The 12,659-nt window shown below is 41.0% G+C and overlaps 1 protein-coding gene across 1 annotated transcript; it reads left to right on the forward strand.

Annotated features, from left to right (window-relative positions):
- Positions 1-64: 64 nt before the first annotated feature.
- On the forward strand, positions 65-11,222 carry srp68 (signal recognition particle 68). Its single transcript, XM_046409546.1, has 16 exons — positions 65-225; positions 724-790; positions 1,330-1,443; positions 2,527-2,722; positions 2,966-3,048; positions 3,164-3,273; positions 3,430-3,509; positions 3,740-3,880; positions 6,988-7,086; positions 7,280-7,344; positions 7,456-7,609; positions 7,954-8,048; positions 8,286-8,415; positions 8,632-8,707; positions 8,825-8,877; positions 9,152-11,222. The coding sequence occupies exons 1-16, from the start codon at positions 138-140 to the stop codon at positions 9,377-9,379; spliced, it is 1,779 nt and encodes a 592-aa protein (XP_046265502.1). The 5' UTR covers positions 65-137; the 3' UTR covers positions 9,380-11,222.
- The last annotated feature ends 1,437 nt before the right edge of the window (positions 11,223-12,659 follow it).

Consider the following 12,659-nt stretch of genomic DNA (forward strand, 5'->3'; position numbering starts at 1 on the left):
GAAACGAACTGAAGACCAATCGGCTAAATCTCGCGAGGTTTGGATGTAGCTTTGCCCCCACTTCCTCCACCCTGTACAGTCATTGGACCTTTCTTACTGAGCATGTGTATGTACCGCATAGCTGTTAACATTTAGAGATGGCTACGGACAAGCAAAACGAACCTAAAGTTTCCCCCATGGATGAAAATAAAGAAAATTTACCGGATGGAGGACTTGGACTGGAGAGTATCCTTTACAGCACAAGATGTATAGCAAAGTTTTGTCTGAATTAGCGTTGTTGTGGCAGACCGAGAAGCCAACGTTAGCTTGCTCGCTAGCTCCGTTCAAGGATAACATTCGCTAGCGTTGTAAGGCTACGTGTCACACCGAAACAGGCTGTCAGTTGCAGGCGTGAAAAGCAGATTTACTTGGCTTGTCGAAGACTTTTTTTCAGGTCTTAGGACCCTAGATCAACTCAGAATTTTAGTTAATGCGCAGTGCTTTACACATGTGGACTTGTTCACTTGTCGCTGTTGTAACTGCTAACGTCTGAGTTTCGGTAACTGTTAGCAGTTCCGCTGCCGTTTCTGCAACGTATCGCAACGTACCCTGTAGCCTTCCCGGGTCTGTACATCCAGTGCTAATATGACTGACATATTCATAAGTACGAATGACAAATATTCGTTTGTGTTGCTATCGTTTGTAATGATGTAGATGAGCTTGGTCCTTAACATTTAATCACAGTCTTGCAAATAATCAAGGAGTCCCAGCAGCAGCATGGCCTCAGACACGGAGACTATCAGAGATACAGGTGAGTGGTGTCCAGATACACATCAGCCATAATACTTTGCCATAGCTGCAGACATGTCTGTAGTCAGTATAGTGTAATTGTTTGCATGGAGGTGCACAGGTTATGGGCACATGGGAGTCCAATAGCACATCTGTTAACTTTTTTATGTAAACTGACATTAAACATTTCTCCCCCAAATTACTGTACAGAGACCACTTTTTTTGTTTTAATTGAACAGTCACCTCTCTGGAGTATCAGCAACATTATAAGGAATGGGAGAGTAGAATGTACAGTATAACTGTTGTATATAGCTGCTTTAGATTGTGCTGCCTTAACCTTAAAATGTAGCCAATAAGTGTATTTTTCACACACCATTGTTGACTCAAATAACAGTCAAGAACGAGAATAGCATGTTCTTTGGAAGATTGAGGACAGAAGTTATTAAAAGACTGTGAAAATGACTTCACTGTGTGGTTTTCAAGTCTGTTATGTGAAACCAAGATGAAAATGCACGTTATTGTAATTGATTCTTATAAAGATCTTTGTGTAACTTTGTCCAGGGGCTACTGCTCCCGCAGACTGCGGCGCCTGCGAAAGACTCTTGGTTTCAAGATGGGCAACCGACACAAGTTCATTGGCAAGAAGATAACTGTTGAAATGCTCTCTGACAGCAGGTAAGGAATGGATCATCTGAGCCTAAGAGACTTAGGCTGATGTTATGGAAGACCTTCATATAAAGTAACTAGTGATTGAGATGTCTGTTTTGTTATTTATTTTATTTTATTTCCATATTCAAGTTCTTAGATCAAATTATTACTGGGTGCTTGAGTTAAAAAAAAAAGATAATGTAAGAATGAGTTTGAAATGAACACACAAGTGAAAATGCAGTTAGAAGTTATGATTAACAACATCACTGACAGTAGTAATAGCTACATTCAGCTGGTGGAAGTCTCCCTTCACTAAACTTAACTAAAGTATATCCCCAGTCACCTTTTCAATGAGCTGGCTGATCTTCCCTGCCCTGGCAGGCATCACAGCAACTCATGCTAATACTGCTAGCCTCTGAAGTGATGATATATTCCCTGTTATCTGTGCTGTGCTCGAATGCACGAATTGTTAATCATCGAACTAGTTGTTCTGTGATACACGGGTTTAACATTACATAGTCTGCACTTTAGATTCATTTAAAAAAATAAAAGATCGCTCTTATACCTGCGGTTTGCCTTTCTGTCTGTAACATTAGATCAACTGATGTCTGACTGACAGCGTTGAATGTTATAAATGCAGATCTTTCAATTATGGTTCTGGGCAGATATTTATAGATTGCAGTGATCACTGATCACTCCAGAAACTAGAGGAAGGTCAATTTACTTTCTTATTTACTAATAGAAAATAAATAAAATATTATATAAAATATTTATGTCCAAATACTTTTAGTATTTGAATACTCATACCCATCCCTAGTACAAACACTGTGTTTGATAAAGCATAATGAACACATTACCAAGGAGTCTGACTTGTTCCTTTCAAAAAGTAGTGGCCTGTTTTGATCTACCTAAGACAGAGTCTGCAAGTTGTTGGGCACACTTTACTGCTACACCACATAATTAAAGTAAAACTTGTAAGGAATGTATTTGTTGAAGATAATTGCTAACTCTTGCAACCTTTTGGATAGGAATTCAGTTATCCTATGTTTCAACTAAAAACAGTGCAAATGTGTTACCAAACGAGTGATGCAATGGCCATGCCCTCTTCAGGTATCTGCTGTTGGTCTTGATGGAGGCAGAGCGCGCATGGAGTTACGCCATGCAGCTGAAGCAGGAGGCCAATACAGAGCCACGTAAACGCTTCCACCTGCTGGCAAGATTACGCAAGGCTGCCAAGCACAGCGAGAAGCTGGAGAAGCTCTGTGAGAGCCCCAATGTTGACGCCAAGACCAAACTTGAGGCACAGGTACATGGGACAGAGTCACATATAGTCACATCATCCTTCAACCATTGAAACTTTTTTTTTGCTTGTGCTATGTATGAAACAAAATTGCAAATATTGTTGATACATAAAATGTATCATTTAATGCTTACAGGGAGCGAAATAGGTAGGTTAATAGAGAGATGACTTTCTTAATCCCCTAGGGAAAATTTGGTTCTTCTTAGTACTACAGAGGCCGCTAATAATAGATAATGTGTTTTATTTCAGGCCTACACTGCCTACCTGACAGGTATGGTCGAGTTTGAACTGCAGGAATGGAAGCGTGCCATGGAGGCCTTCAACAAGTGCAAGTGAGTTTTAATATCATGACAATTTCTTAAAATGTTGTCAGAAGCTGGAAGTGTGTTTATATTGTGTGAATTTTTTGACTGGAAATATAAAGCAGCTTAATTTCTGTGTTGCCAGAACCATCTATGAGAAGCTGGCCAGTGCTTTTACTGAGGAGATGGCAGCTCTGTATCGCCAGCGTGTGGATGAGATATCACCCAACATTCGCTATTGTGCTTACAACATTGGTGAGTAACCCACACATGCGCTCGCAACTGACCCTCCTCAATGTAACTGGCAGCCATCTTGGATTCATTAAGGCTGAGGCTTTGTTCACAAAGTTCATCTCCCCCTCCCCTTACACACACTGTGTGATTAGATTTTTTTTTTCTGTCTGATTGCAGGTGACCAGAATGCCATCAATGACTTGATGCAGATGAGACTGACTGGTGGAGGAGGAGGCATGATGGCTGAGAAACTGGAGGTGAACAATATTAATATTGTTCTTTCATATATTGGTGGTGTCTAATATATGATTGGTGGAAAAGGCAAATTTGGTCTTGCTCAGCTTACTTTTTATCAAGACAAAATTTGTCTACATGTATTAATAGAATTTGAAGCAAGACGCCTTAAGAAAGGATCACAAAAACTTAAGTTTTACTTATTGATTTATTTATTTTAAACTCTTTCATGAGTCTATGACTTTCTCCCCAGGCCCTTATCACTCAGGCAAGAACCAAGCAGGCAGCCACCATGAGTGAGGTGGAGTGGCGAGGACGGACGGTGCCGGTAAAGATCGACAAGGCCCGCATTTTCCTGTTGGGTCTGGCGGACAATGAGGCAGCTATTGCTCAGGTCAGTATTTTGTCTGTTCTTCCTTTTGTTATGGGGAAAAACAAACTGCGTTGTCCTCAATGTGAAGCCTTTGTTAGCTGCTCTTAATGTCATTACATGCCAGCACATCAACTACGCGGGTACGTCCCTGTGGTCTCAGAATACTTCGTTCTTACCTACTTAATTATAGTGTAACCTGAGTAATTGGCTTATGCCACATCAAAAGGCAAACCAGCACAACCATCACAAATTACACAGCAACCACAGCAACTTCTGGTGGCATTTATTCTTTTGAATCAGAAGATGCAGACTGAGGGCTTCATCCTGGCTTTCATGTGTACCAGTTGAACTGGATGTTGTTTTGATTTTAAAATTTAGCTACCCACATATTAACATGTGCTGCCAAATGTGGTAGACTCCTCTTTAAGAGTGCATACCCCTCTGTAGTGCTAAGTTTGAGCAGAGCGCCTCTTCCTTACAACAGTGAATGCAGTTCCTAGTGTTTTCAGGAGGTGGCACTCTACAGTCCTTTTACATCACCACAGCCCATTCTTGTTGCTTTCATGTGTATGACAGCTCGGCACACCCTGCAGACACACCTATCACACTCACTGCCACTCAGTTCTCTGGCATGTAGCCTCCATCATCGAACGACTGCATTCTGTGCATTTCAGCCCACACATGAATAGAGGACTACACCCAGCATGTCTCTGTGGACAGATTAGTGTTCTCTCTGAACGCCTTTCAGCTTCAGACGGACGCTTTTCTGACTCCTCTGTAGTGTTACTGTCCCTGTTAAACGTGGCCGTGGACCTAATGTGTAGGAAGCCATTCTGAAGCTGACAATATTGTATCTGTTTTTTCTTGATGTCATAAGGCCTGCACAATAAAATAATAATCTTCACCTTATCAACTAGCTTTGCAAGCGATATGTTAATGAAATTATCAAATTTGTCACTCGTCATTTGCCACTTGTCCTTGATTACTCAATAGAGAGTCAAAGTATGTCAAACCAGCAGCACCTTAGCCAGTGCTTTCTCAGTGATTGTTAATCTCTTAGGAGCATCATTCCTAAACAAATGAGAAAAAGAGCAGACAAAGACAAAAGAGAAAAAATACAAAGACAAAAAATAGGCCTTGAGGCTTGTAGTTGTGCTTCTGAGACATAATCAGATCAAGTTGTGGTGAGATGAGTGAGAGACTTCAGCATTCGGAGTTCCTTTTTAGTTTTTGGTTTTTGCCTTTAATGTCACGGTGTTTTGTGGTCGCTTCCAAAAACGATCCATTTTACGTGACTGCATCTAAAATCAAGTTGTCTCTGCCTGATGATGTGTCGTGATTGACGTGATGATATACAAATGGAACTACTCATTGTGACTGAAGATAGATTTCCACAGCCACTAATATAGTGATCGTATTTTTAACTTCACTTGTCTGTGCATAGTTGACATGCATAGACAAGCCTATGCATGACAACCATAAACTAAAAAACAGTTTTTGGGAATTGATACAGTATCACAATACATAATATCGATAATCGAGTGTATCAGTATTTTCTTGCAGCCCGAGCATTGAGCTATACTTAAGTACCAGTAGAAGAGCCCTGACTACTCCGCCCTCCTCTAATCGGTTTATCTGTCCAGCCCTCCCTCTGAACAACAAAAAGATGCTCAGCAGGTTGAGCAAGTCCTGCTAGGCGTTGGCAGGGTGTTGGCATGAGTGTGTGGCACTAAATAGCATCAGCCTTCTGGATGTATGAGAGCAGCCCTACGGCCTGTCTGTTATCAGTTACTACTACAAGGAATTTTCTCGTAACATTCCTCTACGATGTTGCTTCTTGAGCATTTGTTGCCCATTTTTAAAGTCAAGTGTCAATAATATCAAAATATTTTTTACATGAGTTTAAAATAAAAACAGTATCCTGCCAGCATCTTCTTCTGACAGTTAAAGCTAACATTTCCCATTTTTAGTAATCCGACATGGTTTCTTTTTTTAGATAAGAACATAATATGTCCTGTAGATGTCTGAGGATATTGCACTAACACATTGAACAGTGCAGACCTGTTGTATAAGTATGTCAATGAAAGAAAGATGAGGTGATGAACAATCCTGTCACTCACAAAGATCTGAACCCTGAATCTCTGGAGTATCTGATTGCTGATGAGGAATGTATCAGCAGCCTGCCAGGCCACAAACACGCCTCTCTCCCCTAGTTTGCTACAGTTGCATCTCCACTTAAACTGTTGCTCCAATCACTTCCAAACAGACGAAATATTTCTGTTCGCATGATTTACTTTTATTAGTCCAGCTGTAGCTTTAATCGAGTGGAAAGTGACTGTGAGTGTCTGAGCTCAGATATTGCAAATTTGTCTCCACTTTCTTTCCCTGTAGTTTTTTTTTTCCATCTTAAAGATATTTTTGTTGCACCCATTCAGTATAGAGGACACTATTAAATCCTGTAGATTTCTACAGGCTACTTGTCAAGTTTACAAAGAACTCTTTAAACAAGTCAAGTCTGTCCCTCCCAAATTCCTCTCGGTGTGAAACCCTTTGACAGTTTCATGATTTTCTTTCTGCACTGACATTAGCTGTGGATGGAGTCATTATGTTTTTAGGTTGTCCCTCTGTCCCATTCTCATGACTGTGGTATTTCAGGAATGCCTGTAGGGAATGGCTTCAAATTTGGCACAAATATCCATTCAGACCCAAAGACGAACTGATTAGGATTTGGTGTTCAAAGGTCACGCTGTGACATCATGACGACTCCAAAGTTCGTGCACTAATTATGGTCAAATTTGACACAAATACCCTTGTCAAGGAAAAATGAAGTGATGACATTTTATATCCAAAACATCAAAGGCCAACTTCACTTCAACATTCTAATGTTCTGGAAAGGGAATTGTGACCATTTTTCACGCTGCACTTTTTATCTGGCAGTTGTTTGTGGAGTTTTCATGCCCAACACTGTTTTTATTAACTGTTTGATGAATGAACACCTCTGCTCACAGTTAGCGTCATGTTTAGAAGAGACGCTTCCACACGGAGACTCACGGATTATAATTGTTGCAGTTAAGAAATATTCGCTATGTTCTACAATCCTAATCATAATTAACGTTCCTGTTCTGCAGGCATCTAATGAGGAGACCAAAGAGCATCTGTATGAGACCCTGCTGGCCGAGTGCAGAGACACCATCCAGGCTGTGAGGGAGGAACTCAAGGCTGAAGCGGTAAGATAGACCAGATTAAAAAGCTGACATGTTTCAGTGAAGAAGAGGGATGCAAGTTTGTATTAATGCCCTGTGTATTTGTTCATGGGTCAAGGTCATCAGCTTCATTTTTAGGTTTCTATCACTTATGTTGTGACATTCCAAGAGAAGTGTGAAAACATCTTTTTCTTTTTAATGTCACTTGTCTTTGTAGAAGCAACGAGAGAGGAGCTCTGACACTGACAGTGGAAAGGTTTCCAACCTGCAGTTCCTGCACAGGTAAACAGCCTTCAGTGGAGTAATTTACTTACAAATTCCAGTATCAGACTTAACATAATTTTGTCTTTGGAGATAGACACTGTGGATAAATGTCCTGATCTCCTCTCCTAGTTATCTGACCTACATCAAGCTGTGTACGTTGGTGAAGAGGAATGAGAGCATGGCCCGTACTCTGCAGGCTAAACTGAAGGAACCCGAAGCTGATGAGAACAAGAGAGGTCCCCGTCCACAGGACCTCATCCGCCTGTACGACATCATCCTGCAGGTAAATGTCTGAACATCTAATATATACAGTTGGATAGAAATGTGTCTTCCCCGAATCGGAATGCCTTTATTGTCATTGCATGTAGACATACAATGAAATTTGTTTTTGTCAACAGAAAAGTTGCGGCATGTATTTCCGTTAATTTAAGCAGTATAAAAAGTTCTTTGTTGTCAGCTTTTCAGTTACTCACAGTAGCTGCGTTGTGTGATCTGTGTTGTCAACAATGAAGGGATGTGTACTTAGCCTTGATTGACAGTATGTCACTTCCTTCTCACAGCGTGACTCGCTGTCTCTGTCTCTCACATCGCCTCCCTAACCTTCCTCTCATTTTCCCATCCCTGCAGAGTCTGGCTGAGCTTTCCACCCTGCAGGGTCTTGAGGATGACCACACCTTCCAGAAGGAGGTGTCCCTCAAGACTCTGGTCTACAAGGCCTACAGGTCAGACTTTTGTGATTTTAAATCTGTTACATAGACTCTATTTTCATCCAAAAAAAATAAATAAATAAATACCTCACCTACATCATTTTTGTTCCTCCTTCTCCCCCTCTCTCCTTTCTTTTCTTCCATGTCCTTTTTTTAAGTCATAAAACCCTCTGTATTTTCACCCTGTGTCTATACATGAGTACATGTATTCATGTGTTGTTAATGTGGATCCTCTGTCTGTTCCCCTCTCAGATGTTTCTTCATAGCTCAGTCTTATGTGCTGGTGAAAAAGTGGAGTGAGGCTCTGGTTTTGTATGAGAGGGTGCTGAAATACGCCAAGGAGGTCCAGTCTAAGGCCAAGGGCCTCAACAACAGCCTCAAGGTTGGTCCTATGAAACACACAAGCACAAAAAGAGTTGCACAAGTAACGGAAGCACCCAATTTAATTCACAATCCACAGATATTTCTCAGGTTTTCAAATCAACCCTGAATAATTTTGTGGGCAATGAAGTCTCTGTGACGGTTTGCCAACTTAAGTTTTGCGCTAAGGATATCACATTGACCAGAAACATCACTGTTGTATCTCTGGTTTCTGCAGGATCTCCCTGACGTTCAGGAGCTCATCGCTGAGGTCAATGCTGAAAAATACTCTCTTCAAGCTGCTGCCATTTTAGGTGAGACCGCCTTTTGAATTGACGGTTTTCAAGCCAGCTCATTAACTTTTAGGACTTGAGAACCCCTTTTGTCCCGTTGTTCTGTGTACAACCCTCAGGATTTGTTTTGTGTTTCAGACACGGATGAGACTGCTGAAGTTCCTTCTCAGCAGCAGGTGAAAGACAACATGGTAAGAGGACAAAATCAAGACACATGTCACACCAGTATGATAAGTGTTGTCCTTTAGAGCCTCATTAATGGTTTCTATCAGCTGGAGAAGCAGTCATGCAAATGATCATTTCATAGGCGAGATTAAGAATGCGAATGTTATTTTCCTCCATATATACACGAACAATAACACAAGAGGCTGGATGAGAGGCTGGATGGCTGAATTATTAACGTAAACCTGCAGTTTTCTGTGATAACATAGTGCTTGCTTTTTTACTTCTTCCTCCTTCATGCAGCCCCTCTGCAACCGCCTGGATACCTTCCGCCTTGACCCCGCCCTCCTAGGAAAACAGCCCAATCTGGTCCAGTTCCCTCCTGACTTCCAGCCAATCCCCTGCAAACCCCTTTTCTTTGATCTTGCTCTCAACCATGTGGCCTTCCCGCCACTGGATGATAAGGTGGAGCAAAAGGGCAAGGGCGGTCTCACAGGTTACATCAAGGGCATCTTTGGCTTTGGCAGCTAAATCAGTCCCCAGGTTCTGGTTTCCACAGGAGAGCCGCCAGGCCCCCCAGTTTACTGCAAACCACCAGAATTTGGTCTGTTGTTAATTAGAATAATTTCAGTTATGTTTATGTTTGATTTTTGCTGCCTGAGTGCACAATGGATGGAGTTTGCATTTCTGAGGTCGGCACAGTGAGACTAAAACTTCCGAGAAAGATTACGGACTCTAAGTGAATTCATTTCAAGTAGCAATATGACCCGAGTCCACCTGCCACCTTTGGTAATAACACCAGGCTGTGTGGGTTCCTTGCATACAGGCTCCCTCCCTCCTGACTTTGAGCTACAGATGTGTCTCTGTGGCTGTAAGTGTTCAGGTTGCCATAAGTTAAGTACAGCCAAGTTTTCAATCTAGCAGCCCTGTCAGAGTAAACCTAGCCAAATGGGCACCATTCGTTAGATTAGGTTTTTTTCCTGTTATGTAAGCGCCTTTTATTTAATTACGTCTTGGGGTTTTTTTCTGTATGTCAGAGATGTTTTCAGCATTGTTTCATAAATACCCTGTGACATGTAGTGGGGCAAACTAAGCTGTTCGATCACCATAGTTTCAACTGTGTCCCATTTTTTCCTCCCATGACCTTTTCTTCAGTTTTTCCTCCTCTTGATTGTGCATTAAGACACCATTAAATGATTCAGTGCTTCACTTCATACACTCAGAAGCCACACAGAGAATTATTTCCTGAGGGGAAAGGGGGGAAAAAAAACACTACAGGGTGATAGCATAGCGATAAATCGGATATGATTTGCTTTTTAAAAAGCATGAGAAGAAAGATATCTCAATGCCCTTTTGTTGTCTTTTGCAAGTGTCTCTGATGTGTACAAGTCACACGAACAGAACTTTTCAAATGGAGGAAGACTGAATTAAGAAAATAAGTCACGTGAAGAACTGGGATAAGCTTGAAAGTTTTAGGTGCATCAAGAGAATGACAAAAGACAAAGCCACGAATCACAGAGTGAAAAGATGCTTTTCCTCATAAAATAAGCAGGTTGATTCTGTGTCTTAATTTGTCAGTTGTCAACTGCGGCCTGCACAGATCATACTGTATGTCGTGCATGAGACTTGACACTAAGCCTCTCATCGTGTTAGAGAAGGATCCGACTGCTCCAGCTTGTGTACACGGGAGTGCAAGCCTCATTTTTAACACCCTTCAGTGTCTCACATTAGCACGACAAAACTTTTTTACAACACGGCCTCTTGACTGATGACCATCTGGCATCAGCACAGAGATGGGAGATGATGGTGAGTGCTGCTCTTCAGATTATAAGTAATTTTTTTTTACTCTGGTATTTGTTTTTTAAACTTCAGCAGAATCTCTGGTGTAGGACAGCAGCAGCCAGAGTTTTAGCACCTTTTCATTTATCACACCGCTGCACCTGTGTGTCTATCATAAGAAGGACTAAAAGTTTTTCCATCAGTAATGACATCTTTTGAATATAATGTAATGCTTGAACAAAAAATCTTTTGTTATCGGTGGCTTCCCAGCCATAATGTTCACACCAAAGCAGCATCTGATTTCCCTGTGATACCTAAAGTATTGTTTCAGTGTCACTCACCCACTCACACATTAAACTGTCTTGCTCACTAATTTTTAACCTGTCTTTTTTTTATGCTTTATTTTTTTTCCCTTTTTTCTTCCCCTGCTCTGTTGTGTTAATGAATAATGATGGGCGTGCTGGAATCGTTCCAGCAATTGGGCCTGGACAACAGTCAATCAAGATAGATAATTGTTGGAAAGAGACGTGAAATGATGAGAATGTATGATTTGATTTTGTTTTCCAAGCCTATAATTAAAATATATTTGCACCCAGTACTTTGTTCTTGACATTGTTCATTTCCATCCTCAAAGGAAAATGAAGTGATATCGACTTTAACTGCTGCAATTCGAAGATGCCTGAAGAAATGAAACAGTTTTGCTGCAGTGTCATCTGTGATTTTACAGTATTATACAATCAAACCTGACATGTTTAACTGCTCTTCAAAGTGAACTTGTCAAAGTATGTGACTGTTGCACCTCTGTCTTGTCTGTGGGTGTGTTGGAGTGCGTAGGATGCCTTAGCAGGGTGTGATGTGAATGTTTAGGTTTAGTTTGTGTGGATTTTCATAACTTTGAAGAAATACCCCCCTCCCCACACACATCTTCTAGATGTCTCCCGTCTGTCAGCACTGTCATCTGCAGACATGCCTTTGTGACTGCAGAAACACACGGATAGATAGATAGATAGATATACTTGTGCTGTGCCTGGATGCACTGTAGCTATTTGGTTAGATGAGGTGGGGGTAAATGCTTATCCACAGGAACAAACCAGAGATAATACATTACCCTAATACTCCGCCTGTCCCTTTATTTTGCTGGTTCTTTTAACAGATTATGACCAAATGTATATTTATTTGTTGACAAGCAGATTTCTTGGTGAGGACATGCAGTACAGTGTAGGGCAAAGGTGGAAAAAATCCAAAGTACAGTGCACACATCAGAGCTTTGTAAACCAGGCAACTATATTTTGTCTGCTGTATGTAGTGAAAGAGACAGACACTCCCTCGCTGTGTTTCTGCCTTTGTTGTTTACTCTCAATCCAACTGGAATTTGTAGACTTGCCTGCCGTGTCTATGTTGCCTGGCAAACTGTCAAAACGAATTTGAGGATTTTATTGATCCTTTTTTAATCCCAGTCTGGTTTGACCTCCACTGAGATCTCTAACACCTGACAGAGCAGAGCTCAGCATTGCAACTGTTCACAGCCTGTTTCTTTGTATAATAGTGATCATGTACTTCTTTGTTTTCTCAGCAGCCATGCCAGCAGATTGTCTCTGAGGGCTGCACTCAGTCTGCGGTTTGGTCCACTTCTTTGGTCCAGACAAAAATACTCAACGACCGGATGAATTGTTGAATTGAGTATTATATTTAATTGTATTTAGTTTTGTTATATAGTAAAATGTTGTGCTTAAAAGTTTATTATTTACTTTGGAAACAAAACCGTCTCATCACAAAGTCCACTTAGTAGCTGCTTTTTTTTTGCTTGAGCTTTCTATTGTACAACGAGATCTGCCAAGTTTTCAGGTAGCTGTCGTTCAAAGTTGTTGTTTGTCACTTTAAAAGTTACAGACTTACAGTCTGTTTTTGACTTTGGAAACAGAAGTTAATGAAACAGTGTTATCTCAGGGCCCCTTTAGTAGCTGCTCTGAAGATTTTAGCCTTCTTAAGATTTACTTAGCAAAAAGTTTTAAGGTTTTATCTTTTTATTTTA

The sequence above is a fragment of the Scatophagus argus genome, chromosome 2 (assembly GCF_020382885.2).
Source record: "Scatophagus argus isolate fScaArg1 chromosome 2, fScaArg1.pri, whole genome shotgun sequence".
NCBI lineage: Eukaryota > Metazoa > Chordata > Actinopteri > Scatophagidae > Scatophagus > Scatophagus argus.